Raw genomic sequence first — 27,033 nt, 5'->3', positions numbered from 1 at the left:
TTACTTCTACTAGTATATGTCGTTTTTTTTTAAGAGACTGGATAAAAGTGGGTATTCATCACAGTATCCATATCATAGATGTTTATAAAGATGGACAACATGACTGCTCCCAAAACTGAAGCCAAAGTGCCTTGATTGCCACCTAGTGGGTTGCTGCAGTATGGGTCATAAACTCCTGGCTCCTTCATGTAAACAGTGGGGACATAATGCACATCAAATATATTGGGCTTTATTTCTAGATATGTTTTCATTTACATTAGTTTAAAACCTTATTATCGTGAATTCCACGCATTTAAAACTTCTGAACATCACTACTATGCACTGATTGCATTAGACCTTACTTTCAAGACACGGCACAACAGCACATTTGCTTCCTCGTCGAGGTAGAGATAAGTAAATTGATACTGCTATCAATAGCTTGTTTTAAATAAGGAATAAGCCCTTGAAGACAGCTTTGGGCTACATCTATATCACTTTCCACTCAACCAACAGAGCCAACTCAGCTTGTGTAAATACAACCCAGAAAAACAGCGCCAGTACATTAGAGACAGTGATTTATCGAGGACAAAGCAGCCCATAATGGACGTCTAATGTTTACACGTCACAGACAGACAGGCGGCCCTTGAAATAGAGAGGACGCCGAAGAATAGAGGAGTCCGTTCTTGTCTTTCTCCTCTGTTCTCCTCTTCGGCGCAGCTAAAACCCTGACAATGCCGTCCTGTCAGCGTGACAAATAGCCTCATCTAGCATCTCCCCTCGTGCTTAATAGCATTATCCCAGAGGCAGGAGAATAACTTTATCACTGAATCCACCTACAGTACAGTAAGCCTGTGTCTAAGGAGAGGTCCAACAGGCTCTGCAGCCACCGAGGGCTCACTGGCAGCCCCCAGCTGCCAGTTTAGAGAGGGGTGAAGTGAGGTGAGGAGTAAAGAGGGTGTCGGTGAGGGAGTCAGAGGGTTTGTGAACTGATGAATGTGTTTAGTGTGGGTGCTGAGCGGGCAGAAATGGAGGGAGCGAGCCTGTTCAGCACCACAGTGCGACGACCTGAGTCTCCCCCAACTAAAAGCGGGAGAAAAAATGGGGCATCTTGCTGCATTCAGATGGTCTGCGGAGGTAATGGATGGTTAATGCTCGGCACACACACTCACACACAGACATAATGTATTGTTCTCAGCTCTTTACCTTTTGACCTGGCTGCCCATTGTCCCCTGGTATCCCTGCCGTTCCCTGTCAAAACAAACACAGGAATATCCATCAAGCAGTGAAAAATAGACATCCCTGCATCAATCTCTCTCCATTATCCTTTAATAATAAGGACAAACACCACTACCGCACATTACTCACATCTTTACCAGCAGCACCATCAGTGCCTGGCTCTCCCTGAAAGACAAAATCAAAGCAGGAGAAAAAAGAGGGTTTACGTGAGATATATTGGCGTGTAGCAGCTTGGATGGAGTTTCATTAAATGTACTTTGCATTTATTTGGAAGTGGGCATATGTTGAGAAGCACTTACCAAGGGACCTGGGTGCCCAGGGGATCCTGGGGGTCCTACCATCCCTGGGAGACCCCTATCACCAGCCTGGCCCTTATCTCCCTTTATACCCTGAAAAGCAAGGGAGGAAAAAAATGAATAATATAGATTCTCTTCTGGTGTTTTGCATTTTTGGCAGCACGCTAACACACATTAATTCAAACTTCATAATTCTATAACATTAGTTGCCACTTTCTTATCTCTGGTCATTCGTTTGCTTTTTTAAATACATGTATGTTTCTTTTGCTATTTATTATCAGTAATTTTTTTCCCTAACTTGTCGATGATTTTGGCTTCTGAATCAATTCATTTCCCACTTTCAGAACAGTTAAAAATTCAATGAATCTAATTTAATTCTGCGTTTTCCTTACCACTCCTGATGGACCAGGAGGTCCCGGGGGTCCAGCTTGACCATTGGTTCCCTGGTGGTGAAATAAACACACATACACACATATTATTATATGAAAACATCAGACGTGTGAGATTTAAAAGGGCAGTGAACTTACAATGTGGCCGGGGGGTCCAGGTCGGCCTTGAGGTCCTGGGGTACCAGGATCACCCTGGAAAGGTCATATATTGACTTTTAGTGATCTCCAGCGTAAAACAGACTGATATATATTTAAAAATGTATATATGTGGCCTTGCAATTGAATACAAACGGTTGGGTAATGCAAGTCAAAATTCAAGGGGGCACATGGGGTTGGGAGATGAAATGATAAATAAAGAATAATGTTTCTCATAATAATGTCTGCTCATTTACTTGGTAACAAATATCACACAAAACACATCTCTAACTCATGCAGGAATCACAGATCTTTCAAAGTAGGAGTTTTCTTTCTCGTGGGGCAGAGCACATCAGGAACCTACAGTGCCCCACATGTTTCCTAATGCAAATATGGAACAGCAGTGAGCAATAATATACAGCGGGATTCAATCTGCCCCTACGCTGTCACTACTGAGGTGAGGCAGGGGGACAATAACATTTTCTCTAACTAAAAAATGCTTTATTCTGTGTTTGTGGCAAACAGTGGAAAAGAAAAAAATATATATATATATATATAAGTCAGAGGGGGATCTCTGTGGACATGAAGCCACTGTGTACATCAATTACCTTTTTTTCATAAGGGAAAATGAAAGAAGACAAAAATAGTCACCTCATGCCCTGGCCTGCCTGAAGCTCCAGGGGGACCTGTGGGTCCAGCCTCACCCTGAAAAGATGAGGAGGTGATGAAAAGGTAGAAATGGAACATGAATGATATGCATCACATGTCAGCTAGTAGACCTAAAACGTCAACACTTGTGTGACGGCAGGTTTTATAGTTGTCATTTGGATTAAACAGCTTGTATTAATGAACAAGCATCAGGCAGATACAGCGAGTAGACAAACGGACAGACATGGTGTGAGTGCAAAGCAATGAGTTGTTGGCTGACCTTCTGTCCGGGGAAGCCAACATGACCAGTTTTCCCTTTGAATCCCTGAGGAGACACATCAAAGAGCATGAGATTGGTGCGCTATCAAAATTCAAAAAGTTGAGGCTGCCAGAGAACAGGCAGACGTGTCTTTGAAATCCTGAACACCTGCTCTCGGGTAGAACACAAACTGAGATACAGAGAGCAGGAGAGAGGACTATAAAAGAAATGGAAGGAGAGGTGGGGGGGAGAGGCATCTACACTTCTCTCTTCAGTCTGAATGTGAATATCAGCATCTGTGCTGTGTGGATACACAACACAGAGAGTTAGAAAAAAAATATAAATTCAAAATAAAATTACTACTGAATGGATTACCACTAATTTGGTAGGTCAGGGAAGAAACCATTACATTTTGGTGAAGATCCAGATCAGGGGGCTGATCCAATCCTTTTTTTCCTTTAACATTGTGAGATAGGTCTTTCTTCAACATTTTTCCAGGGAATAATTCCGAAAAATCAGGCACATTTAGGTAAACTTATATCTATGAGTGAATTCAAGGGGGGCTGTTTGCTGGAGGTATGTGCTTTGCTGTCACTAACGTTGCGTGCCATTCCAGTTTTTACATTAATTCACTTTAGAATGGATGTTATTGAGTACGTTTGTGAGAGTCAAAGTATGTTTGTGCATGAACTAGAAAACCCAAAAAGTTTTTGGCTTAAAGTGCCACGAAGAAACTCATATGCAACAGATTAAATTGATGGGTTGTGAGTCTAAAAGGTTGAGAACCACTGGTCCAGATATTTATTCTGTAGAGAGCTTTAAGTCCCTTTTAAACAGACCCCCCCCCCCCCCCCCCCCCATTATACAGTTTCACAAAAAACCTTTGAGGGTCTGCTACTAACACCAGATATTAAGTATTAAAACATGACCTACATTAATAATAAAGTCATAATAAATTGATAATTATTCATTTAAACATGCATTATTTTGTACATTTAGGTCAGAGATACTGATATTGATTTGGATATATATACTGCTGTGTGCAGGCAGTGCCCATCAGATGCTATCTCTTATGCAAGACGGGAAGGGTTGGCTTCCCTTGAACATTGTTCTTGACTTATAAACTTGATTGTTACGCAGTAGATTTCTCACGTCTATTTATACTGTTGTTTTTTCTGCACTACATCGATGGAGAATCAAATCATTCCTAGTCAATGTTAGAGGTGATACTCACTGGGATTCCTCTTGGTCCTGCAGGGCCTGGAGGTCCCAACTCTCCCTGAAAACAAAATAATAAAGAAGTAACCAGTGTCAAAGGTCAACTATTATATGCATGTGTTTCACTGTACTCACTGTAGCTTTACCACATGGTGCATTTGGATGTTGTGTGTGTGTGTGTGTGTGTGTGCATGTCACCCGTGACTTACCCGCAGCCCTGGTTTACCATCTTTACCATCCATTCCTTCAATGCCAGGGGGGCCCTTTCAGTGCAAAACAGAGTGAAGATGAGGATTCTGAGCAGCACACAAAGTGCATACATGTAAAAATGGGTCAAACCTGGGTAATAAACAGGGATATAAAACACATGTACCATCAATCCTGGAGAGCCTGAAGAGCCTGGGGGTCCTGTCGGTCCCTGAGACCCTTGTGCACCATCGTTACCCTTTGAAAATGGGAATTTTCAGTCCAATGACTTTTAGATTTTTGGGATGCCAAGAAAAAAACAGAACCAGCTACATGTTTGTATGTTTGATACTCACTTTTTCACCTTTGAGCCCCGGCATGCCTTCCCTTCCACTCTTGCCAGCAAGACCTGGTTGACCCTAAAAATAAACACAGAGATATGCACAGTCCCTGCACACACTCCTTAAGTGAAATATGCAAGAGAGAAGATAAAACATTAACATACGGGTGATCCTGGGAAGCCTGGTTGTCCTTGGAAACCCTTGGAATAAAAGGAGCAAGAAATGAATTGTGTTTCCAATAGTCATGTTTTTCTGTTATGTGTATTGTGTTTTTCCATACCGGTTCTCCTTTGCTACCTCCTGGCCCCGCTGGTCCTATGTCTCCTTTAATGCCCTGCACACACAGATTGGCTCAAATAATTAAGGAGTTATTAAACTTTGAATTGATAGATTCAAGAGGAGTGGGGATACTGCCGAGGTAAATTTACAATGACACACTGACCTGTGAGCCAGCCTGTCCTTGGTACCCAGGGTTACCAGGAGGACCCTACACAGGGGAAGGAAACATAGTCTGTAATATGTGAACTTGAGCTGCATGTTCGTTTATTTCACATAACAGAGCTGGTGCAGCAGCTTACTGATTCTCCTTTCTGACCACTGCCTCCTGGAGTCCCACGTTCACCCTTCAGTCCCTGACAAATAAAAACCAGCAGTAAAATCAATGTCAGCTCACATATCAGCATAACCATCCATCCGTCCATGAAAACTGGACGTTCATTGTCAATCCCACAGTTATAATGAGGCGTCAAGAGGAACTTACAGGCATGCCAGGCGGTCCCATGGTTCCTGGATAGCCCGCTGTCCCCGAAGGGCCCTGAGGTACAGATCATGCAATCAATCAGACAAGCAATTATCTTTTTTCTTCATGTTATCATTTTTTGAAGGGGAAGTTGATTGGCAGATAGATACCTGCTCGCCCTTCAATCCTGAGAGGCCGGGTAACCCTCGCTCGCCCTGCTGACCCTGAGGATGGCGGGAGTGAAGAATGATTAGAAAATGAAGGACGGGATGTGGTATGCATGTCAGGGGGAAAGGTTGCGCCACCGCCCCGGGTGGAAATGAATCAAGGACAAGGCGAGTCAATATCAAAGGGAGGAAGCAGCTAACAGGCTTGGATCGTCTCCCCTGGAGAGTGCCTACATTTGATTTTGTCCCTTTCCTCTACACCTCTATGAGGCTTCGGGATGGGAAATTACCTGTGTGACGGTTATGACCACGGGCTGAACACTTCCTCCTCTGTCCAATTTGTTTGCAATTCTTAAAAAAAGATCCTGATTTTCAGCATCGCTTCACTTCATCTCTTATTCTGCTGCAGATTCAGATCCGTCAAATCACTTCTCTCTTATTTATTCTCATTGTTGTTGTGCATACAGCACCCACAGGACAGTCTCATGACATATGGAAAGCCCATATATTCTCATTTGTTCATTTGAAGTAAATATTATATAAGCATGTGTGCGTATCATCTGTTGTATTATCAGTAGCCCGGCAACAGAGTCTGCAAGCTGAAGACAGATGAGATGATGTTGGAGGAAAAAGAAAGGAGAGAAGTTTTAAAAAAATGTCAGAGGAAATTAAATATACTCTCAGAATTGTGAAATTGCTTTTAAATGGTGGAAGCTGGGTTTGTTTTTCGAATTGATAAAAGAAACTACACTTTATAAACTAGTAGATATCACATTGAGAAACGAGATGAAGTCATATGATATCTTTTAGTAGAGAGAGATTAGTGAGGACAGTGTTATAATCAATCATACTGAGTTGAGACTAATTAGCTGATCATAGTGAGAAACTTCACACTACTCGACGTGAGCGATCTATTCTGCGACAGCTTCACAATTCACCCCTTGTTTTTCACAAACAGCACACACCCAGCAGCAGCTAACACCTCCTATTAAGTTCGACTAGTTTGCAAATGGATTCCATGCGGCGCTCACGCGGCTCATCCATTTACAGTCTCCGTTCTCCTAAAACAATAAATCTCTATGAGGAGGAAGTGGTTGGGGGGGGGGCTCTGTCTACACAGCAGCTCCACTCTCCATCACTTAGACACGGGAGTAATTGAACAACTGGTGAGAGAGACAACTAAATAATTTCCTCATCTGAAAAAACTTTCATTAAAGACGCATAGAGAGAGAAGGCATGTAGGAGGGAGAAGGAGAGCGAAGAGCAAAAATAAGAGAGAGGCAGAGATGATGACAATAAAATCAGATGTGGAAAGTTACTAAGTCACTCGAGTACTGTACTTGCGTATGGTTTTGAACTGTTACTACTTTGATTAAGTATTTCTATATAATGTTACTTTATACTTTTTATTTGATTACATTTATTTAACAGAGATGGTGACTGGTTAATTTTAAAACTTAAAAGTTAAGATCAGCAGGCAGATTGACAAATTAGATTTACTTGGTTACTCTACTTTTAGTTACTTACTTACTTTTATTCAAGTACACAAGTTAATGTGGTACTTTTACTTGGTTAAAATGTTTGAGTACTTTCTCTACCACTGCATAAGATATAATGACTTGTTCAGAAGTAAACCAGTGGACATCAACCATTTTGGCTTATGATCTCTTACAGAAAGCAATATTTAGTTTTAGATTTTAATTTCAGATCTTTTTGTTTACCAAAGAGACATTTCCCCTTAAAAACATCTGAGAGGTTTTATTGAAATGACAGTTTGAATTCCACTTAGGTTGAGTTATCCAATTCTTCGAAAATTGTATGTATATTGTATTGTGTATTAGAACCCCCACCCCCCCCGATTAATTGTTATAACACCCGTCAGACTTTTGAGCCTAACTCAAGTCATTAGAAGTAGTTTAACACATCAACACATCTGTTAAAAGAATATACATGCACATTAGTGGCAATTTTTCAGGAGCAGAATTTGTACTTTGTCAATACTTCAGTACCTTTAAACAGGACTTGTATTTAAGTGGTTTGAAATATATGTATTAGTGCTTTTACTTATGTAAAGGATCAGAGTAGTTCTTCCATTATCGATTTAAAGTTAAGAAGAAAGGGGAGAAAAATAAAACATACTTTGAATTTTGTTCTCTTCAACCAAATTAGGGATGTATCTTGACAACCTCTTCAGATTGAGAAGTGCAGGACTTAAGTTGTTAAAAGTAGCTTTACTTAAACCTACAATAAAATCCTATGTACACATTGTAAAAACAATTAAAACTATTGTTGCTTAGACACGTGTATTTTACTTCAGGAAAGGATCTGATTAATTCTCCCATTACTGATTAAGAGACGAAAAAAGTGAGAACGAAGTTAAAAAGTGTGAATGCAACTCACAGGTAAACCAGGTGGGCCCTGAGGACCTGGGAAACCAGGAGGTCCCTGTGAACAGAAATAAGTGAAATTAACACTTTAAAACACCTGAGACAAGATAAACAGACATTTAGAAAAAGTCTACTGTGGTTAAATTGATTCAACTTGTTCCAATTTATTGACCCCTGCATCACAGGAAAGCTCATATGTGTAAATCTGTGTTGAAGAGATCGTGTGAATGTTTGTGTCGAGCACTTTGTATGACGTGTTCATTCAGACCAGCAGGGGGCTCTGTGAGCTCACGCAAAGTTGCAAACAGAGGCTCCTTTCCAGTCGCTTCATATCTGCAGCTTTGAGACAGAAACACTCAGCGGTGCTGTTCTAAAATCTTAATCAAATCTTTCCCCGCACAGAAGTAATAGCAAACTATTGAAAACCATCATTCTCAAATATCTTCAGATGATAACAATAATTATTTTTTTAGTTAGGAATACATCATCGAAGTGCCGCGAAACTTTTTCTTTTCCTTTTTTCAAATCTTCGGATTGCAGCACATTCACACAGCAGATGAGCTTTTCAGTATAAGAGTCCACATTACAGCTTTGTAGTCTTTCAGGGAGTTGACAAAAGCAAGCACAAAGTTGACGAACATTAGATGAGAACACTAGATACATAAAAGTCCTCCTCAGACATGAACTGCGGAGGATGTCCGTACACTTTCTCCGGCATTTGCCTTTCACACATCCCACAACACAGCTGGAGATACTCTGCTAAGACTCTTTCGCAACAACAGCAGAGAAAGTCTGGAAGGTTAAGCTCTCAGATTTGCATTCGCACATACAGCCCCTCAGAGTTCAGTGCACATCTGAGAACACCTGAAACATTACCAACCTGGGAGATAAAAGAAATGAAGTTTGTGGGAACGTTAACTTGTGTGCCGACATTTCTTCTCATCCAGCTTTCTAGTCTTGCACTTAACAAGCAAATATTTCCCTTCAACTAAAATTTAGCAAAATGTTTATCTTGCTCCGCTGTTGATGAACTAAAAGTGAAACTCTCTGGGGGATTGATGTGAAAATAGGTTGAAGATAAAATCTAGATAGTCTCACCAAGTGACCTGGTGCTCCAGCTTGGCCTCTCTCTCCTGGTGCACCCTGTGGACAATAAACAGAGAGAAAGTAGATCAAGGACAGCTGTACAGTTGTAAAGATATACACACAGGCAGACAAGCATTACAACTGGTTTTAATGTTGCAGCTGATTGCTACGTTTTTTGACTTTGGGGGAATCATTTTTGACTAAATACGTTTTAAATCACATTAATGGTGTTTCAGAGTGAACTAAATGAAAAACAGGCTCCGGATATAAACCAATTTATTGTTGTGGCAGATTGGTTGTGCATGAGGAAAAACACAGACACGTTATAATCATTATTTTGTCTTATTTTCTTTTTAATTTTCACTACCCTCTTCATTTAACCTCTGTATTCAACAATGTATTATTTTTGCAAGTTCTAAAAATCCCTCCCACGCCCTCCTTCAGGCTGCCATCACACACTTGTACTCACACTTACACATGGACGCACATGTAAATCCTACACGACTGCCCTGCACCCTCTGGAACACAGATCTAATTTGTACATACTTGATTTTTATATGTTAAAACACACACTCACTGCATCTCCTTTAATTCCTGGTGGTCCAGGCACTCCTGGAATTCCTGGTGATCCCGACTCCATCTGCATGACAAGAGAATTAAAATACCAGGAAATGTGCATGTGATCCTCCATCACAGTGTACAGCATATGAAGTGTTAGTGCTCATGTCAACAGAATATGACAATGATCTCAACTGACCGCTGGTTGTGTCGCCTGCTCCCTCTGCAGTCTCTCCAAACACTGCAAGCAGACAAGAGAGCAGGTCATCAAAGTAATGCTTCACTGCCGGCGCGTTCATATGTCAGACTGACGACTCATAGAAAGCCTCACAAACTCAAATAAAAAGCAAAAACCAGGGAATGTCATTGTGCACCCGTCAGCACACAACAACACACACAGTGGCTGCACTATTAGAGACATTTCATATGATCCTGGATGTAGAGAATCGTATCCTGAAGCTGAAAATGTTTTGACAAGAAAGAAACTTGCAGTCCCCCAGAGTCTCACCCTGTCACAGCTGTCCAAGGGGGTTGCGCCAGGCTTGCCCTGATCTCCTTTCTCACCCTTGGCACCAGACACGCCGGGCACCCCTGGCAACCCTTGGGAACAGTCCCCCTCACACTCTTCCTGCGTTTCAGAAAACACAGACATGCACATAGAAACACCAATCAGCCATCACAGTAGAACAGATAACTTAAGTGTTGTGGCTGATCAGTGAACACGTAGATGAACTCACAAGCTGAACAGTTTTCATAAGAAAAACAAAATAGGCAAAAGCACGGAGTCACTGATTATGAAGCACAATCCCCAGAATGATTTCACTCACGTCTGTATCTCCTCCAGTGGCATCTTGAGGCAGCTGGTCTGGGCTGATGGGGTTCTACACAGGGAGGCAGGGAAATGGAAATTCAATTAAGATTAATTATCATTTTTATTAAGATAAAAAAGAATCACTGGTTATGTCGAATTCTAAATATCAGCTATGTTTGTCACATTCAAGAAACTAAAGCAAAGTTCCCCAATGTGAAGTATGGACTCTTCAAGGACTATGACATTTCACAATGACAATACACCCTACACAGATTTTTCAAACGTTCAGATTCAATTTATTTATCACAGGAGTCTCAAACATAAGATTCTTATCTAAAATTACAAAGAATCTTATGAAACATAACATAATCCCTGGAATTTCTCAGAATATTTCTAACAATATACTAATTGGAAAAAAACAAACTGAAGCCTTTATAAATGTGGAAAGCCCACAGTTCAGTGTTGGAGTGTTACAAATACAAATTGTTTAAAAATATATATCAGATAAACTCTGGAAAGAGAAAAAAAAAAATTGGCTGTGAAGCTGTAATTAAATTGTGTCAAGGGCTCAAGTCTGCATCAGGAAAGTTTGAATATTCACAGTGTCGCCTTAATGAAGCAAAACAGAAACATGGAACTGGTTCCACAATAGATACAAACACCACAATAAAGTTACTTTGTCTATTTATAGTGAGTTCCAAAACAAAACTCCTCACTCCATGTGGCCAATCACATCCACTGTGAAAGGCGGTTGCACCCCATCAAAACAGTGGGACCCGTCTCCACTGAGTGTCTGTCAATAGCACCTGGCCTGGTTTCACTGTCATTACAAATCCATTTGACATTGTTCAAACTGCAGCCATTACCCAGAGAGGCTAGTTCTAGGCCACCTGCTATTGGCTGTCACGCGTTGCAGACATTCATTAATGACTTCGCTGTAATTATGTCAACATGTAACGTTCGCTCGAGCCACTTTGCTAAAATGCAACCTTTGTGAGCTTTCTGAACAACGTGCTGTTGCGTTTTAAAGACAAAGCAGTTTTTTTGAAGGGTTCTTAGAACTGCACGGCCACTTTAGGTTAAATCATACCTCTGTGGAAATAAGACTGAAAAATAAAAGAGGCATAGAAGCGTTTATCTACTGAGGCCAAACCAGGTCTGGACAAGTGTGTGACAGTGAGGAGTCTGATCGTGGCAAATAAAAGTTTGGTTTACAGGTCATTCAAACTCTTCCTTTCTCCTATGAATCATAGATGTTCAATATACAGATCATGGTTGCTCTTACAACTCTGTGTCCAAATTCAACATTAAAGATGCTGCAGTTTCTTTTTGACACGTCTCACATCTGCTTCTACTACACTGAATTTTCAGTAGCTCAACTTCCTGCACTTTAATTTTGGTGTGAAGGTTAAGTTCCCCTTTGAGCGCTGGCTAGAGATCAGCATTGATATTCCCTTAATGAAATTAGATGAAACTGCTGTAAAAAGACCTTTTTACAGTCACAACATAAAAAGTCTAGAGCTAACTTCACCACACTTTGACGTATCTTTGCAAATACTGTCGCCAAACTTTGTCCACAAGAACAAAAGCAAATCGGAGGCTACGAACAGAGCCCACCATAATGGGCTGAAACTCTGAACGTGTCATGTTTCCTGCATGGTTTCATGTTATATAGCAATCCATATATATACACAAACATACAACATTAATGTGTCCAAACTTGTGCCATGATTCTCATTTTACAGATGTGGGGCTAAACAGTGGGTTAAAGATGAATGATAAAATAAAATCACATCTTTAGATGAAGGAATCACAAAAAAATTGTAATTCTTATTTAATAGAACTGCCTTTAGAATAGAAATGAAAGTCTCCCTCGTGTATTGCATAATTTCTTCCCTTACATGAATAATTTGTAACCTCAAAGTCAAATAAAGCACACGTGGAGGAAAAGGGCCTTTTTTCTTAAATATCAGATCATGACGCATACATTCATTTTGTGCTTTTGCATTATTTAAGCATGAGGCCCCAGATCTCAGCGGATAAGAGTCGCCTCTCCTCCTCCTCTTCTCTCTAATTTTACTTACGATGTGTCCAGGCAAACCCGGGTTCCCCGGTATCCCGTCGTTTCCCGGGATACCCTGAAAGAAGGAACTGAGGTTGAACTTCTTTGCTGCCAATCGAGGGCTAGCCACTCCCATCTCCACCGAGGCTCGAGGCAGAGTCAAAAATTCAGGGTAGAAATGGTAAAGGCCATTTCTGTCTCGGTTAAATTTTTTAATATCTGATTGTATTTAGAAATCTGAATTTAAAATAGCATTTACTGACCATTACAAATGCCCCCTTTGTCAAAGACATGACCTCTGCCATTCAGTTACCATCACCACATCTAATCCCTGACTCCAACCGTTGACTCCTGCAGCACAGCAGCACTTTATTTGAAGGTCTGTTTTAATCTCAAACTTTTTGAATTCATCTTAATTAATTAATTAGTTAATATTCCGGATAAGTACTGATCTTTTTTGTTAACTTTTTTAAATTTAAAAACAGACCTCCAAATAGTGGTTCATGTCCTGACAGACATTCCCAAAGCTCGCTCAGTCGCCACCCACATGGGTTAAAGCTTGAAGCTCTGTATTAGTTATTAGTGCATTTTTCATTTCATCCTAATTATCTTTGTCTATTTTAAACCCAGTTACTGCACAGATACTACAAATATATAATGTCACTGCATTTCCGACATGCATAACACGGACCCCTAAAGATGCAAAGCATGTCACAGCCTTATTCATGTACCGCAAATACCCCCAAGCTGAAAAGCCTGTATTATAATCAGCTTGTTCAATTCAGGCTGTTGGAGAAGCTGCTGAATTGAACATCCACATTTCCCTTTCTGTTACCTCGGGTCCTTGGATTCCAATAACACCCTGAGGCCCAGGAGGGCCAGGGGGGCCGGGTGGTCCTGGTGGGCCCTGAAACAACACAGTGGCATCAGAAAATTCACAGTCAAACGAAAAGAGTTGTCGTATTTTTTAACAAACAAGGTGGGAAGCACAGCCAAGAGTTATCAGACAGGACTGCTGGTTGACGGATCAGACCTGAGGCCCGGGCTGCCACATGTTTACTGCAGTTCCTGGAGCTCCCTGGAAGGCAGAGGTAGTCAAAATCAGAGCTGCACAGATGCTCACACAAAAACAGGATTTATAGAAAGTGATTTAAATAAACGAATGTCTACATGCGTCTTTTTTCCCAGTGTGTCTGGGTGCAAGTGCTCACTCACAGGTCCGCCGATCCCTGTGTGCACCGGCAGTATGCAGTTGCACTCTCCAGGTTGACCCTGAAATATACATCAAAGAAGAGACACATGAAAAAAGAAATCTGAAGCGAAACTCAAAGGCTGCAAAACCGAGTCCTCATCCAACATTAAAAGGACTCCTGTTGCTGAGAGACAGAAATCTGAGCTTTCAGGACTATTTTTGTTCAGTTTTACTAAATCCTGAAAATCTTATCCGACAAAGAGACAGTCATGACGGCGGGGGGGTGGAATGATGTGGATATTTTATGCCACTTTGTGTAACATTACATGAAATGGTTCCTAAAGCCGCATTATAGAGCGAGAAATCCAATACATTTAAGGTACTAGAATGCAAAAAGGTGTAATTCACATAAACTCTGTGACAAGAGGAGCCCATGTAATATGCCGTTACCGACCTGCTCTCACTACTTTCCTCCGTCATCCAAGCCAGGTTTTTACAGTATAATGTAGAACCTGAACATGAGTGCACCCTGAAAAGGCAATGAATGTTGCCTTTTTTGCTCTAACTCTCTTTGTCTTCCTTCCTTAAGTTTTTCCTCTATCTTAACTTTTTTTTTTTTTGGTATGTCCCACATCCCCCTCACACTCTGCCTCCACCACTTCCTCATATTTCCCACCCTCTCAGTGACAGTCTGGGGTGATAGCTCTGATGAATGCGGTAATTAATAGTCTCGCACACACTCTCTCTTAAGGCCCCCGAAACTCCTCTAGCCTGCCAGCAACAGTACACTTGTCACCTCTGTTGCTACTCTATCCATGCCGCGAGGCCGGTGTGTGCATCTGTGTGCCAGCACTGGCGTGTGTGTGTGCGACTGAGGCAAAGGGGAAGGAGGTGGGGTCCGTTGAACCATCTCTTGTGATTACCATCTGTTCCACCCCCCCCTTATATGCAAAACTTTCCAGATCCCTTCCTCCAAACAAAACGGTAGACTTACCTTGTCCCCCATAGCTCCATCAAGTCCCTGCAAGAGAAGGAGACAGCACAAATGAACACAAACACACACACGCACACAAACACCTAGTTACTCTTGCTTTGTTGTTCCAGGAGAAAGCCCTGAGTGTAGATCAGGGGACAGGGGATGAGATGGGAGCAGACATTGCCTCTGTTATGGATCGAGGCAGACATCCTCGGTTACAAATGATGCCTAAATCAAGGACAATTCCCAAAGAAGCTAAAAAGAAAATTAGAAAAGTTTGCTTCCAAAATTCTCTAACCTGTCCTCTAAACCACTGATGCACATGTACCCACGCAAATAAAACACACGCTTTATAAAATAAAGGAACTCGACAACTCACGGGTCTGCCGTCGGCTCCTGGCAATCCTTGAGAGCCAGGGGCTCCATCTTTACCCTGTGGGTCAAAAAGTAAATAAACAATGTTTGACAATATGAAAGTATGACATTTTGTTTACATGCAAAAAGATGCATTTATGTCTTACCGGGGGCCCTGCTACTCCAACGCCCACAGGCCCCTGTGGTCCAGGAAGCCCGACATCTCCTCGAGATCCCTTTGAGCAGGAAACTGTGTTAGTTTCACTGGGTTCATTTATTTGCATATAAAAGTGATAATTAGATTTTTTCACCGCTCTATTTTATGCCACCTTTTCTCCTTCAGGACCAACAGGGCCGGTCAATCCTCTGGCTCCAGTTAGTCCCTGCGCAAAACACACATTTAAACCAAATTTGAAATAGATGTAGGTAGAGCCGAATTGTACGACTTTTTACATATGAGTGGAACTTACAACAACCCCTGGCAGCCCTCTCAGTCCCTCTTCACCCTTTGACATGAATGTAATGGACAAGACAAAAAGCAGGTTTGGATGGGTAAGGAAACAAAGAGTCCGCAGTGAGTATGTTTAATAGCTTTCCCATGTTTGAAGAAACCATTTTGAATCAAAGGGTTTGAGGGAGAATTAGTTCAGGATGGTTGTTTTATTTACAACCCTGTGACTTCACTGTTTGATCTGCGAGGCAGGAAAACTTTAAACAGTGATATAACAGGAGAATGTGTTTTTCATTAGTGAGATCACAGCTGGACAGCCTCCTCCTAAAAGCTTTGTGTCCTAATTGAATGACAGAGCTGCATCCGTTGTCAGCATTTATCATCTTTATTGATCCACATGTGTTTTTTAAAGACTTGTCAGCCTTACTTGAGGTCCTGGAAGGCCGACCCCTGCAGCTCCAGTTTCTCCCTACAGGGGGCACACGGCCACATGGATTAGATTGTGTGTGCCTCACGTGAACAGGCACGATCCTCATGTATTTATAAACACGATAACACAATAAATGGACATTCGTACCTGTCTTCCCCTGGGACCGGCGGGCCCCTGCACACCTGGCAAACCTGGTTTTCCCTGGAAAGAAAAACATGCGACACAATCATCAGCAGTTCTCAAAGTACAGAGTGCCAAAAAGTAAATAAATAATTGAAAACTAAAGTCCCTCACATTCCTGCCAGGCTTCCCTTCTCCTGGAGCACCAGGGTCTCCTCTCTCTCCTTTTGGGCCTGGCACGGTGACACCTTCACCCACTGCTGTGCCCAGAGAGGGACAGCTGGTACAAGCATCACCCTGGCAAAATAAAACACATTTTCTAGCAATCAAAGTCCCATAAAGCCAATCAATGTCCATCTTTAACCACTGGAAACCATCATTGGTCCACAATAGTGACCACTGGCATCACCTGTAATTAGGCATCTCCCAGTACATTCACCCAACTAGATTTCGATCACATATGGTCTGTGGAAAGTGACTGCACATGCAGCTAACAGGGTTACTACTTTTTATCCTGCCAGTAATTACATTTAACCAGAGGGGACATGTAAAGTACAGCAACGTTGAACTGAATTAGTTCTGGGCACTCTTGTACCTTTTCTCCCTTTAAGCCCATTAATCCATCCCGACCAGGCTCTCCAGGCAGTCCTGGGGCTCCAGAAGTTCCATCCAATCCCTTATCTCCTTGATGTCCTTGTTCACCCTGGTAAAATTGAAATACAGTGAAAATGGGTGAGATGATTCCTAAAAGTGTTAAGAATAAAAATGCCTGATCGTGTTTCTGTGCTAATAACACTACAGAGCAATGTTTTTAAGAGCTTCCCATTTTTCATTGTGCACCCATGCAAGAACGTGGTCAATACAATATCAAATCCTGCTGTTGGTTTAACAATGTTCCACTTACTGACAGTAGGTGGTGGTCTGAAATGTACCAATAAAGAAGAAGGCTACTAGTCAGCCAACATGGATGTGAATAATAATACAACAAACAGTCCTTCAAATTGGTTTGTCTGTTAATCCAGAAACAAAAGCCTGTTTGATAGCCAATGGCACTGGGCTTATTTGTTCTATGTTTACATAAATAAATGTAAAACTATAAGATGCGTTTAATTAGATGTGACTAAAATATCAGGATAATTACATCAGCTCCATTAATCCACTAACTTTTAACTTCACTTTGAGTCCAAGCATGAAGATCATTTCAGTGGAAAAGCCTCTTTGAGGAGCCTTGACTCCGTTAGTGGCAAGTTATTCCTTTTTTCCTAATGATGTTGCAAACATCCAAATAAACAAACACTTGGTAACCTAAAACAAAGCAGAGTGCCCGAACATTTAAAACCATGATGGAAACATTTCCTGTGGACATCCTTGCTCCCAGTAGATGTCAAATTAGTAAAGGCAGTCTGACTGTCTCTTAAGGCCACCAGTGACTCCAAATTCCTCCAGGTTACACAGTGTTGTTATGCAAGGTCGAGACTGGAAAAGACAGGAAATTACCTTTTCTCCTTTTACACCGGAAAGACCTGGCAGGCCCTGTGTAAGGAAGAAAGTAAAGGGTGTTTTACAAATACAAGCAGTAACATGCACATCAGTACGTTCACACACACACACACACACACACACACACACACACACACACACACACTAATATATGTGCAGTCATGCGCAAGTTATACTGTGCAAGCCTCTTTCCATTCAGGTAAAATAACTATTGACTTAAAGCTAACCACAGAGGCATGCAGTAGGTAATTGGGAGGGGAGACAGAACCCAACAGAGATTTATTCCACTTAGAAACAATTCTGCGGTGAGAGGAGAATCCCTTTGTATCCTATTTTGTGCAATGAGCTTATCAGCTGATACTCCCTCTGGGTGACATCTTTAAACATCTCAAACTTTTCACTCAGATGCAGATAGAGCTTAATCACGTTCACTGTGGCAACAAAGCGGGATTGTTGGTTTTGTAGAATTTTTATAATGACATTTCTAATTCTACTAAGTACAGATAAATCAGTAATGGATTTAATGGTGAATAAAGCAAAGATCTTTAATTGTTCTTGGTTGTCAGCTTAAACAAGGATCCATGGTAATTCGGTCAGGTTGCATTGTCTCATTCAGCTTTTATAGAGCAAATGAACTGTGATGAGTATTACAATGTGTAAAAGCACAATAACATATTAAGTTGTGAGATAACTTAAAGCACAATGAAACAAATGGTGGCAACATATACAGCAGTCAATTTAAACACTTTCCAATAATATAATACACTTAACCCTAACACTAAACACAGAGAGATCAGTGAAAGAACCTAAATAAAATGTTTTTTTTTTTGTTTTTTAAAAATAATTTTAAGGAAAAGGGATATCAATTAGGGGCAACATGGCGCCCTCTAAAGGAAGCACCAAGAAAGTCTTGAGAGGCCCTGACCTCTCCTCCCTTGGAACTTATACTGTGTGTCTACTGGTTTGAAGTCTAAAACGAGGAGTAATTTTATACCATAAAAAAATGCTAGGTCTTTATTTAAAAAAGCTGCCTGTGTCCTTTTAAATGTAGCTTCTTATTCATATTCTTGTGATGACTATCTTTCTCCTGCACAGACATCACACCTGTTTGCCATCAGCTCCGAGACCTGGAGGTCCAGGTTGCCCTTGAGGGCCCGGTTCGCCTGGCTTGCCTCTTGTTCCCTCAGGCATTTTGATGCTGGCAGGCCCGCTGCCAACCTCGGATGGTTGGCACACGCCGCACTCGCCCTAGGAAACGGCAGGGAGTCAGGCAGGTTAGTTTGTATGATGATCAAGCTGAGGGAAGCATACGGAGCAATCCATATGTCTGTGCTTACCTTCTCACCCTTTAGGCCGGGCGTACCAATACCTGGCAGCCCTTGCCCTCCCTGTGAAAAGATTAATATAATATTACTATTAAGCAAAAATAAAGTATCAAATAATGGTTTCATTGATTATGCACAAATGGGTGTTTTTCTGACTAACACAAAACTGCATCACAAACTTTAAGCAGCAAAAATCTTTAAAATCCCATACTGTCCTGCGGTTGTATTCCTCTGCCAACCAGAGCAGTTTCATACACACACTTTTTAGCCATATATGATCACTGTGAGGTCTGAACAATGAAAACCAATCAGTTATTATTTGAATCCAAGTGAAAAAGTTAAGATTTCACTTAAGATAACATGTTTCGCTACCGTGACAATGTTATATCACGTTCACAACAACATGAGGTCATTGTGACCTTGACCTTTGACCTTGAACCACCAAAATTGAACCAGTTAATCCGTGAGTTGAAGTGACCTCTTGTTCCAAATTTGAAAGGATTCTCTAGAAGAGTTCATAAGGTAACAAATTCAGAAGGGAAAACAATTTTGTGGGGTAACCTTTGACCACCAAATTCTAATAAGGACATCATTGAGTCAAAGTGAATGTTTGAGTCGGATGAGTCTTCCTGATAAATTACATTCACAAGAAAATTATGTGACTTTTATCCACCATAATGGAATCAGTTCATCCCCATCTCCGAGTTATGTTTGTTTTTTATTTACCAAATTTGAATAAATTCCCTCTAGGTGTTCTTGAGATATGTTCACAAGAATGGAACAGACCAACAGATGCAGAACCCAAAAACACATTGTGTGCTGCCAATGGCTACCGCCGTCACAGAGGCATAAAATCAGAACAACTTTTGGAGTAACATTGAGGAGCAGGACTTAAATCCAGCTATCAAGACTGCAACCTTCCACTCCACACTCAAAGTTTGTTATCACACTCTCTGTGCTCTCCTCCTACCTTTGAGCCTTTCTGTCCATCCTTGCCACTGGGTCCCTTTGGTCCGAGCTTTCCCTGTCATACACACACACATTTCATTTCACAACATCACAGAGCCAGGATGTGAAGCGATACATTCTGTTCCAAAGAACTGAAACTGAACTTACCGGCTTACCATCCCCTCCTTTGCTGCCTGCACTTCCCTGCAGACAAGTAGAAAGAGCTTTTCAGTATCTGAACTTCACAAATTGATAAAAGGAATAAAAAAGGATGTGACTTTTAAATTGGTAATTCACATTTCATAGTAAGCTGCACCCCACAGGCTGCCATGTCAAATGATTTGAGTTTTTTCAGTACCTAAGCTTCCTCACTAATAAGTTTCCCTGCTGGGTAAAATCCCTATGGCAGGCAGTTTTGGGCCCTAAAATTAGCGCACTGCTGTGATTATCTCCCTCATGAAGTGTATTAAGAACCCTTCAGAAACTTACTGAGCGAGTTCCCCTCATGTAAGCCTAGTCTGTTATTGAGGTCACCTACTCTCAGTCCTGTTTCTTTTTATGTTACTTACCTTTTCTCCACTAAGGCCAGGTGGTCCTTCTTTTCCTGGCTCCCCCTGCGGAGCAGAAAAAAGTGGATGATATATTGCCCTAATGAAGCTGCTCATCACAGCTCAAACATGCGAGCACAGCGACAAACAAAATCAGAAATAGACAAAGTCAAACAGTCATCAGTTTTCCTTTCTACCATGTGTGTCATTGCTTCGTTTCAGCAAGACCAAAGTCCTCCAACGACTAGAATCACCCTGTGGTTGTGTGCCTCTGCCAACCAGTCCAGTTTCAGTCATCATATATATGTTTTTCCAGATTCATATGAGGTCACTGTGACCTTTGACCTCTGAAATCTAATCAGTAAACCTGAAACAATTGAAGAAATTCCCTAAAAGCAGACTTGAGATATCATGTTCAAGAGGCATAATCGCTATTTTGACCTTTGACCACATGAATCAGTTAATCCGTGAGTCTAATTGAACATTTGTGCCAAAATCAAATGTATTATCTAGAGGTGTTCCTAAGATAACGCATTCTCAAGGCAAATAAGGCTTTTGTGAGGTTACAGTGACCTTGAACTTCATCATTAAATCTTAACATAACAAGATCCTTTGACAACCAAATTCTAATCAAGAGGCACAATAGGAGGAAGTTAGTGTTTTTCACCTTGGTTGTGTTTATCTCCCAATGCTCAGATTTTTAATACAGCACTAGATTCACATCAACTTCCAAATTGATGATACTAACTTGCTCTCCTTTCTGTCCAATCCCAGGCTCTCCCCTCTCTCCCTTCTGTTGCAGGATTTGGGTCATGACACCGGGCAAGAGGTTAGCGGGTAACTCTCCGAGAGTGGGGCACACAGAACATGCCTCTCCCTAAAGCACAGGCACGGATTAGAGAGGGGTTAAAGATCACGTTAAAATTTGAATTCATATCAGCAAATGTGTAAATGAGGTGTCATTAACCATGACATGTTCTGATGCTTTAAAACTGCTGTTACTGAATTAAATGAGCAGTTCTGGAAAGAAACAATGCACAGTTAACCTGATTAGCCGAGTCTGTTTTACTGGCAGGAAGATAAGGCAGACTAAACAAGAAATAGTTTGAATCTAAACTGACCTTTTCTCCCTTGGTTCCATCTGATCCTGGTTCTCCCTGCCAAAACATACACACACACACAAATTCAGGAGAGCAAATTTGAGGAATTTAATACAAGAATTAAGAACAAAGTCGTAATTTCGGTTAGATCTGCGAGCCATTCAAAGGAGTTTTAATAGATTCACAATCAGATTGGTTCCAGATTTTGGATCAGGTGTGGAGCATATGTTCTCCTTGTTGCTTATTTCCATTTCTTTTTATTCTCATAATATTACTTTATTCTTGGAATATTACAACTTTAATTTAAAAAAAGGTCTGACTTATTTTTCTTCAACATGGCCCTGATGTTCCATCGCATGATTGCATTCATAAAAGAAAAGAAAAGTTATATATTAAGCATATGTAGGTGTATATTAGCAAAGTGTAAGGTAGGTGTGTGTCTTGTGGGGTTTAGTTCAGACAGTTTCCTTGCATCTGCTTTAGGGCTGAGCCTTCTGCACATCTGAATGTGTGGGAATGCAGATGAGTGTGTATAGGTCACACTGCAGAACATGAATGAACCGCACGCTGTAAACGAATGAAGGGGAACTCTATACCTTGTGTCCTGCTTTGCCATCTGCACCTTGAGGCCCCTGGTAAACGCAGAGAGAGAGAAAAGAGAGGAGAAGAGCTTTGATGAGCCAGAGGTAAGAGTGTTGTTAGTTCAGCTTTGTTAGAGTGAGGTCGTATCTCACTCCCTCTCTCTGTTGCTCTGCCTTCTTCTCCTTCTGCTATAACCAGGTATGACAGATGGATGCTGGCACTATTGGAAATCGTTGCACAGAGAATCTCATAAGGCTCCAGATTTATATTCCTTTTTACCCGATAAATAATTCCCCATTCACCTGCTGGGGTAAGTGGGGGGATGTAGAATGAAGAGAAGGAGAAGGACAATGCACAGTATGTTGAAGTTCGACTCACCGGGGAAAGAAAAAGACATGTTAAGATTACTGTACAAATAAATGACCTTTTGCCCGGGAGAATAAAGATTTTGACGGCATATCACGCTTTCTCTTCTTTAGCTGCTGCAACACTGAGAACTGCAAGGGCAAAATCTATCTCCAAGGAAGAAATAACATCATACCCTCCCTCAAAATGATAAGAAAATATAAAATATATACAGTATTAAAAAAAAGGTTCAATCGTCAGCTACAGAACGTGTCTACAACCCCCCTAATAAAACATGGAGTAAGATCATAAAATCTAAAATTCAGGAGAGGCTCAGAATACATTACAGTGTGACTTTGGTTTCAAACTGTTGCACTTACAGACAGTCCTCTCTCTCCGATCCCTGGTGATCCGGGCTCTCCCTTAGGACCGGGCTTCCCTGGCAGCGCCACTGTGTTGCCCATGTCTGCAGGCAGCACCGGGCACACTTCACATGGGTCACCCTGAAGATTTGAACACACGGTATGTCGATGAGACAGCACACAGACATGGGGAGAAAGAATTTGAAGACGGATGTCTATGGAGGGGATTGTACCTTCTCTCCCTTGGACCCCCCTGGTCCTCTCGGTCCCTATGACAACAGAATCCCAGTCAAACACTGATGCAGCAGCACATTGTTAGATCACTGTCTATTGGAGGCTCCTGCATACATTACTGAATATGAATCAGAAAGTAAAAAGAGTCTCTCACTGGATCTCCTGGCCCTCCATCTTGTCCTGAAGCTCCTGTGTCTCCCTGTTAACACAAATCACTGAGTGAGTCATAAGAATACAATTAAAGTTACCCTAAAGTTACATCCTCATAAAAGCATCTCTGTTATATTTCATCTTTGTCATTTTGGTTTTGCTGGCCTCTGGAGGGTAAGAACTTCTGAATCCACAGAGGACCATACAAATCCTCAACTAAAGTAAACAAAATAAGAATAAATAAATAAATAAAAATTGAGTTATGATGTTAATATGCTTGGCTACATTAGCAGTACACTCACAGCCATATTCGTGAATGCACTGTAAATTAAATGGATAAAAAATTAGATAGAAGTGGATCAAATATCACAGTTAATAATAATGTATAATGGACTCAAGTTTGTACTTGTGCTGGTTTAACATTAGCACTTGGAATAGCAAAAGCTGAACAACTAGCTGAATACCAGTATTTCAACTGTTTTAAAAACACATCTATTTAAGGTTCTCTGCTTACATGCTAACAAAACTTTAAAGATGGACGTCTTCACTTCCTATACAGAATTGGCACAGCAGCGAAATCAGCTGTCAGTATCAGCTGTCGATCATGACATGATAAAAAAAATGACAAATTAAAAATAAAATTATCTTATAAGAAGCATCTTGAGTGACGAACCTTGACCTTATTTGACCTGTACTTTGAATTTTTTATTAGGTCATGTCCAATCCACTCAAGTAAAGGAGGCAGGATTAATGACCAATACTGCAGCCAGCCACCAGGTGGTGCTGAAGATGCTTTGGCCTCACTTTTGGGTTAGCAGTCATGTCGTCCATCTTTACATTCGGTCTATGATTGCAACACAGTTTTGATGTTTTTAAGTACACTCAGGTTAAAAGGCACCTCACTGGTTAGCTCAGCATTTTATACAAAGTGAAGATCAATATCATATATTTGTTTTCTTCAATGTTTCGATCAATTAATCTTATTGCTTATTGCTTTTATTGATTTCTTGAGTTAATTCCATTTACCTCCCTGCCAAACACACAATTAACCCCTGGTGTACAAAACCACCTGTTTGTTTTTAATCTTGATTTCTTTCACATTCCAGAAAATGGGTCAAACCCACCTTGTCTCCTTTTGCACCGCCCGGTTCACCAGGAAGACCCTGACAGGGGAAGAAAGAGGGACATAAATCTTTTTAAATGCCTTTCTGGAGATGCTTTTAGGCTTCTGTGAAGGGCAGTGAAAGCTGCTACAGAAGAAGAAGGAGGCCTGCCAAGTCCTGCCCTGCACTTCTAAGAGTATTGTCAAATAAAACTGCTTTTTTGTTCAATCTAAGACCATCTCCATGAGGAGGACATTAAGGTAATCAATGGAATGACACCATGCAGTAAGTGCATATTGGCTTTGTTTTTTCTTCCAGACCTCTTTAATTAAAAAAAGCATACTCACTGGTGGACCTGGCATTCCAAATCCTGGTAGGCCTGGGCGTCCAGGCTTCCCTGGCTCCCCAGCCAACCCTTCAGGGCCCACCATACCTGGGGTTCCCTGAAAAACATGTTAAAAACATCTCTATTAAACTGAGCTCAATGTATGTGACAGACAGGTTGATGGAGGAAACTCAGACTTAATGCATGCAGACCTTCTGTCCCTTGGGGCCGATTACACAGATGGACCCTGCTCGACCCTGGGAAATTGTGACAGACAGACAGGCAAGTGACAGTATCAGTTTGGGTCTTTGACATCATCAGCGTCAGACAAGAATAATCAAACGAGCTGTTCAGAAATCATCAAAACATCTTCTTGTCAGAGACACTTGTTTGATTTTTCTCATTTGTTGAAAAAGAAAGAGGGAGAATAGCGGAGTCTGTAGGATGTTTTATCTCCAGCCATGCATATGCAATATTTCCCGCCTGCCCAATTCAAGTCACATCAACAAGCGCATTCATATTCACAATGTCAGACGGATGGGAGGCTTAAGAAAATCTATCCTCCGCCAAATCCATCTGTCCACGACAAACATTTAGCCTGGCGAACAACTCAAATGTGAGAGCGTCTGATGCCGAGAGAAAAAAAACTGGAATATCTCAGAGCACACACGCGTTGTAATTTGTGCCTCTATACTTTTCATGCGTCTACAGGATCACTGCGCTGAACAGGGAAGATTAAAAGGTTTAAGTCTTCCTGAATAGGCGCCTGCCTGCATGAGAGACGCAGAGCACAGTCAATGAGGCAGCATTGATTGTGCAAGCTTTGTTGCTCTAGCCTAATCTAACAGGCATTAAGAGGCTGACATAACGCTATGGGAGGGAGGAGGGGAGTCCGAGCTTAAACAGTAATGCTGTATAAGTTTACTAGATATCCACTCTTCGTCTGATAAAGCTGTGGGTAAGTGGATGCATGTGTTTGTGAGTCCGTTCTCACAGTGAAACTATTTGTTCTGAGCTAACATGGTTGATGCAAAATATGCCTGAAATGCTCTTCCACTCATTCTAATAACAGGAACTCGGAGTAAAAGAGAGCAAAAGCCAAAAAAAGTAAAGATAAAAAAACATACGTCCTTCCCTGGAGTTCCTGTGAGACCTTGTAGACCGATCTCTCCCTTCTGGCCCTTGGCTCCCTGGGCAGAGCCAAAGGAAAACAAAACAGAGAGAGACAAAGAGGGGTGAAATAATGTAGAGTTAGAAATTAATTACACACGATCATTACAAGGTCATATCTTCATTGTTCATCACCAAAAGTTGCTTAAACCTTTCACCTTGTACCCAACAGCTTCGCCCCAGTTAGCGGGCGCCGCCTGAGGAGAGAGAGAACGGAGACGAGATCCAGATCAGTAACTTGGTTCAAAAGAGACATTGCACACACACTAGTGGAGCATGGAACACAACACAGTGATCAGGCAGCAACCCGTATGGACTACCCCTATGCTCCACTTCTAAACAAACGCACACACCTAACAAACACAGGCATGGGTTAGTATCATGCATGCAAAAATCAGTGGTACATTCAAATGCAAATACCGCGGTGGCCAATATGTCTCACACAAGCACAAAAGCCACAACACAACCACCAAAGTCACACAACAGAAACACAATCCCAACGGAAGTGAGACAACAGATGTTGACATTGAAACAAGCAGATTTATATTGTGGTACAACGTTAATTATCAACATCCTTGGACGCTCACTTCCATTGTGCTTGTGTTTCTGTTATGTGGCCTTTGTGGTTGAGTTGTGGCTTTTGCATTGGGGGTTGTGGCTTCTGCAGTCGTGTTGGGGCTTTAAGCCGTTGAGTTGTGGTTTTTGCATTTGTGATGTGGCTTTTGAGTTCTGTTTTCGGTTAATGTGCTTGTGTGAGATGTCTCGATCACTGTAAAATACTGTGTGTGAGTCAGATGCATTAAGCTCAAACTTGTCACTTGTCATGCAGACACACAATAACTCACTGTAAAATAAGATAAAAAGGACATACTCATCCTCATTGCATTAATATTGAGAGTGGATGGTTATAAATTGAGTTTTGAAAAGAGATCAAATTTAATAGCTGAAGCGTTAGCAGGGTTGCGATGCTGTGGCACTCACCGAATCGCCTTTGTCTCCCTTCTGGCCCTTGGATCCCTCTGTGCACTGAGGTTAGAGACACTCGGTTGGCATGTATCATCACAGACCACTTTTTGGCAATAAAAAAATTCAAGCCTCACACTGCTGCGCATGCCAAACAAGGAGACAATGCTTTTCTGTAGAACGAGGCATGGTACGAGAATGAGACGCAATGGAAAAGTTACTTACTGGACCTGAATGAGTGCCAGCACAGTCATCACCCTAAGACGGAGGGAGGCAGAGGAGAAGAATGATTGGTTGTGGGTGACGGACAGAATAAGTGGGTTCTGAAGAATGCACATCAGCAAGGCGGTGGATTGGT

The 27,033-nt window shown here is 41.5% G+C and overlaps 1 protein-coding gene across 3 annotated transcripts in view; it reads right to left on the bottom strand.

Moving 5' to 3' along the window:
* col16a1 (collagen, type XVI, alpha 1) overlaps window positions 1-27,033 on the bottom strand; it is a 66,393-nt gene that overhangs the window by 4,125 nt on the left and 35,235 nt on the right. For 2 of the 3 annotated variants that reach the window (XM_069515830.1, XM_069515831.1), the window contains 55 exons: window positions 26,901-26,933; window positions 26,694-26,738; window positions 25,871-25,909; window positions 25,670-25,732; window positions 24,755-24,799; window positions 24,565-24,660; window positions 24,239-24,277; window positions 23,119-23,163; window positions 22,964-22,999; window positions 22,749-22,871; window positions 22,038-22,073; window positions 21,463-21,498; window positions 21,090-21,218; window positions 20,363-20,407; window positions 19,962-19,997; window positions 19,816-19,869; window positions 18,858-18,908; window positions 18,625-18,768; window positions 17,518-17,553; window positions 16,616-16,723; window positions 16,195-16,317; window positions 16,048-16,101; window positions 15,898-15,939; window positions 15,490-15,525; window positions 15,349-15,402; window positions 15,187-15,255; window positions 15,045-15,098; window positions 14,684-14,710; window positions 13,713-13,769; window positions 13,531-13,575; window positions 13,333-13,404; window positions 12,520-12,573; window positions 10,452-10,505; window positions 10,133-10,252; window positions 9,824-9,865; window positions 9,644-9,706; window positions 9,079-9,123; window positions 7,994-8,038; window positions 5,597-5,650; window positions 5,448-5,501; window positions 5,266-5,319; window positions 5,130-5,174; window positions 4,968-5,021; window positions 4,852-4,887; window positions 4,703-4,765; window positions 4,534-4,605; window positions 4,370-4,423; window positions 4,177-4,221; window positions 2,964-3,008; window positions 2,687-2,740; window positions 2,039-2,092; window positions 1,904-1,954; window positions 1,515-1,604; window positions 1,345-1,380; window positions 1,183-1,227 (listed from right to left, as the gene is read on the bottom strand). In XM_069515830.1, the coding sequence (XP_069371931.1) occupies window positions 1,183-1,227; window positions 1,345-1,380; window positions 1,515-1,604; window positions 1,904-1,954; window positions 2,039-2,092; window positions 2,687-2,740; window positions 2,964-3,008; window positions 4,177-4,221; window positions 4,370-4,423; window positions 4,534-4,605; window positions 4,703-4,765; window positions 4,852-4,887; window positions 4,968-5,021; window positions 5,130-5,174; window positions 5,266-5,319; window positions 5,448-5,501; window positions 5,597-5,650; window positions 7,994-8,038; window positions 9,079-9,123; window positions 9,644-9,706; window positions 9,824-9,865; window positions 10,133-10,252; window positions 10,452-10,505; window positions 12,520-12,573; window positions 13,333-13,404; window positions 13,531-13,575; window positions 13,713-13,769; window positions 14,684-14,710; window positions 15,045-15,098; window positions 15,187-15,255; window positions 15,349-15,402; window positions 15,490-15,525; window positions 15,898-15,939; window positions 16,048-16,101; window positions 16,195-16,317; window positions 16,616-16,723; window positions 17,518-17,553; window positions 18,625-18,768; window positions 18,858-18,908; window positions 19,816-19,869; window positions 19,962-19,997; window positions 20,363-20,407; window positions 21,090-21,218; window positions 21,463-21,498; window positions 22,038-22,073; window positions 22,749-22,871; window positions 22,964-22,999; window positions 23,119-23,163; window positions 24,239-24,277; window positions 24,565-24,660; window positions 24,755-24,799; window positions 25,670-25,732; window positions 25,871-25,909; window positions 26,694-26,738; window positions 26,901-26,933 (3,201 nt within the window). The remainder of the gene's footprint in view (window positions 1-1,182; window positions 1,228-1,344; window positions 1,381-1,514; window positions 1,605-1,903; window positions 1,955-2,038; window positions 2,093-2,686; window positions 2,741-2,963; window positions 3,009-4,176; window positions 4,222-4,369; window positions 4,424-4,533; window positions 4,606-4,702; window positions 4,766-4,851; window positions 4,888-4,967; window positions 5,022-5,129; window positions 5,175-5,265; window positions 5,320-5,447; window positions 5,502-5,596; window positions 5,651-7,993; window positions 8,039-9,078; window positions 9,124-9,643; window positions 9,707-9,823; window positions 9,866-10,132; window positions 10,253-10,451; window positions 10,506-12,519; window positions 12,574-13,332; window positions 13,405-13,530; window positions 13,576-13,712; window positions 13,770-14,683; window positions 14,711-15,044; window positions 15,099-15,186; window positions 15,256-15,348; window positions 15,403-15,489; window positions 15,526-15,897; window positions 15,940-16,047; window positions 16,102-16,194; window positions 16,318-16,615; window positions 16,724-17,517; window positions 17,554-18,624; window positions 18,769-18,857; window positions 18,909-19,815; window positions 19,870-19,961; window positions 19,998-20,362; window positions 20,408-21,089; window positions 21,219-21,462; window positions 21,499-22,037; window positions 22,074-22,748; window positions 22,872-22,963; window positions 23,000-23,118; window positions 23,164-24,238; window positions 24,278-24,564; window positions 24,661-24,754; window positions 24,800-25,669; window positions 25,733-25,870; window positions 25,910-26,693; window positions 26,739-26,900; window positions 26,934-27,033) is intronic. The other variant, XM_020090567.2, reaches the window with a different exon arrangement.

This window comes from Paralichthys olivaceus, chromosome 20 (genome assembly GCF_024713975.1).
Source record: "Paralichthys olivaceus isolate ysfri-2021 chromosome 20, ASM2471397v2, whole genome shotgun sequence".
Taxonomy (NCBI): Eukaryota; Metazoa; Chordata; class Actinopteri; order Pleuronectiformes; family Paralichthyidae; genus Paralichthys; species Paralichthys olivaceus.
The sequence above is the reverse complement of the archived record's forward strand: the minus strand, read 5'-3'. Positions and strand labels throughout refer to the sequence as shown.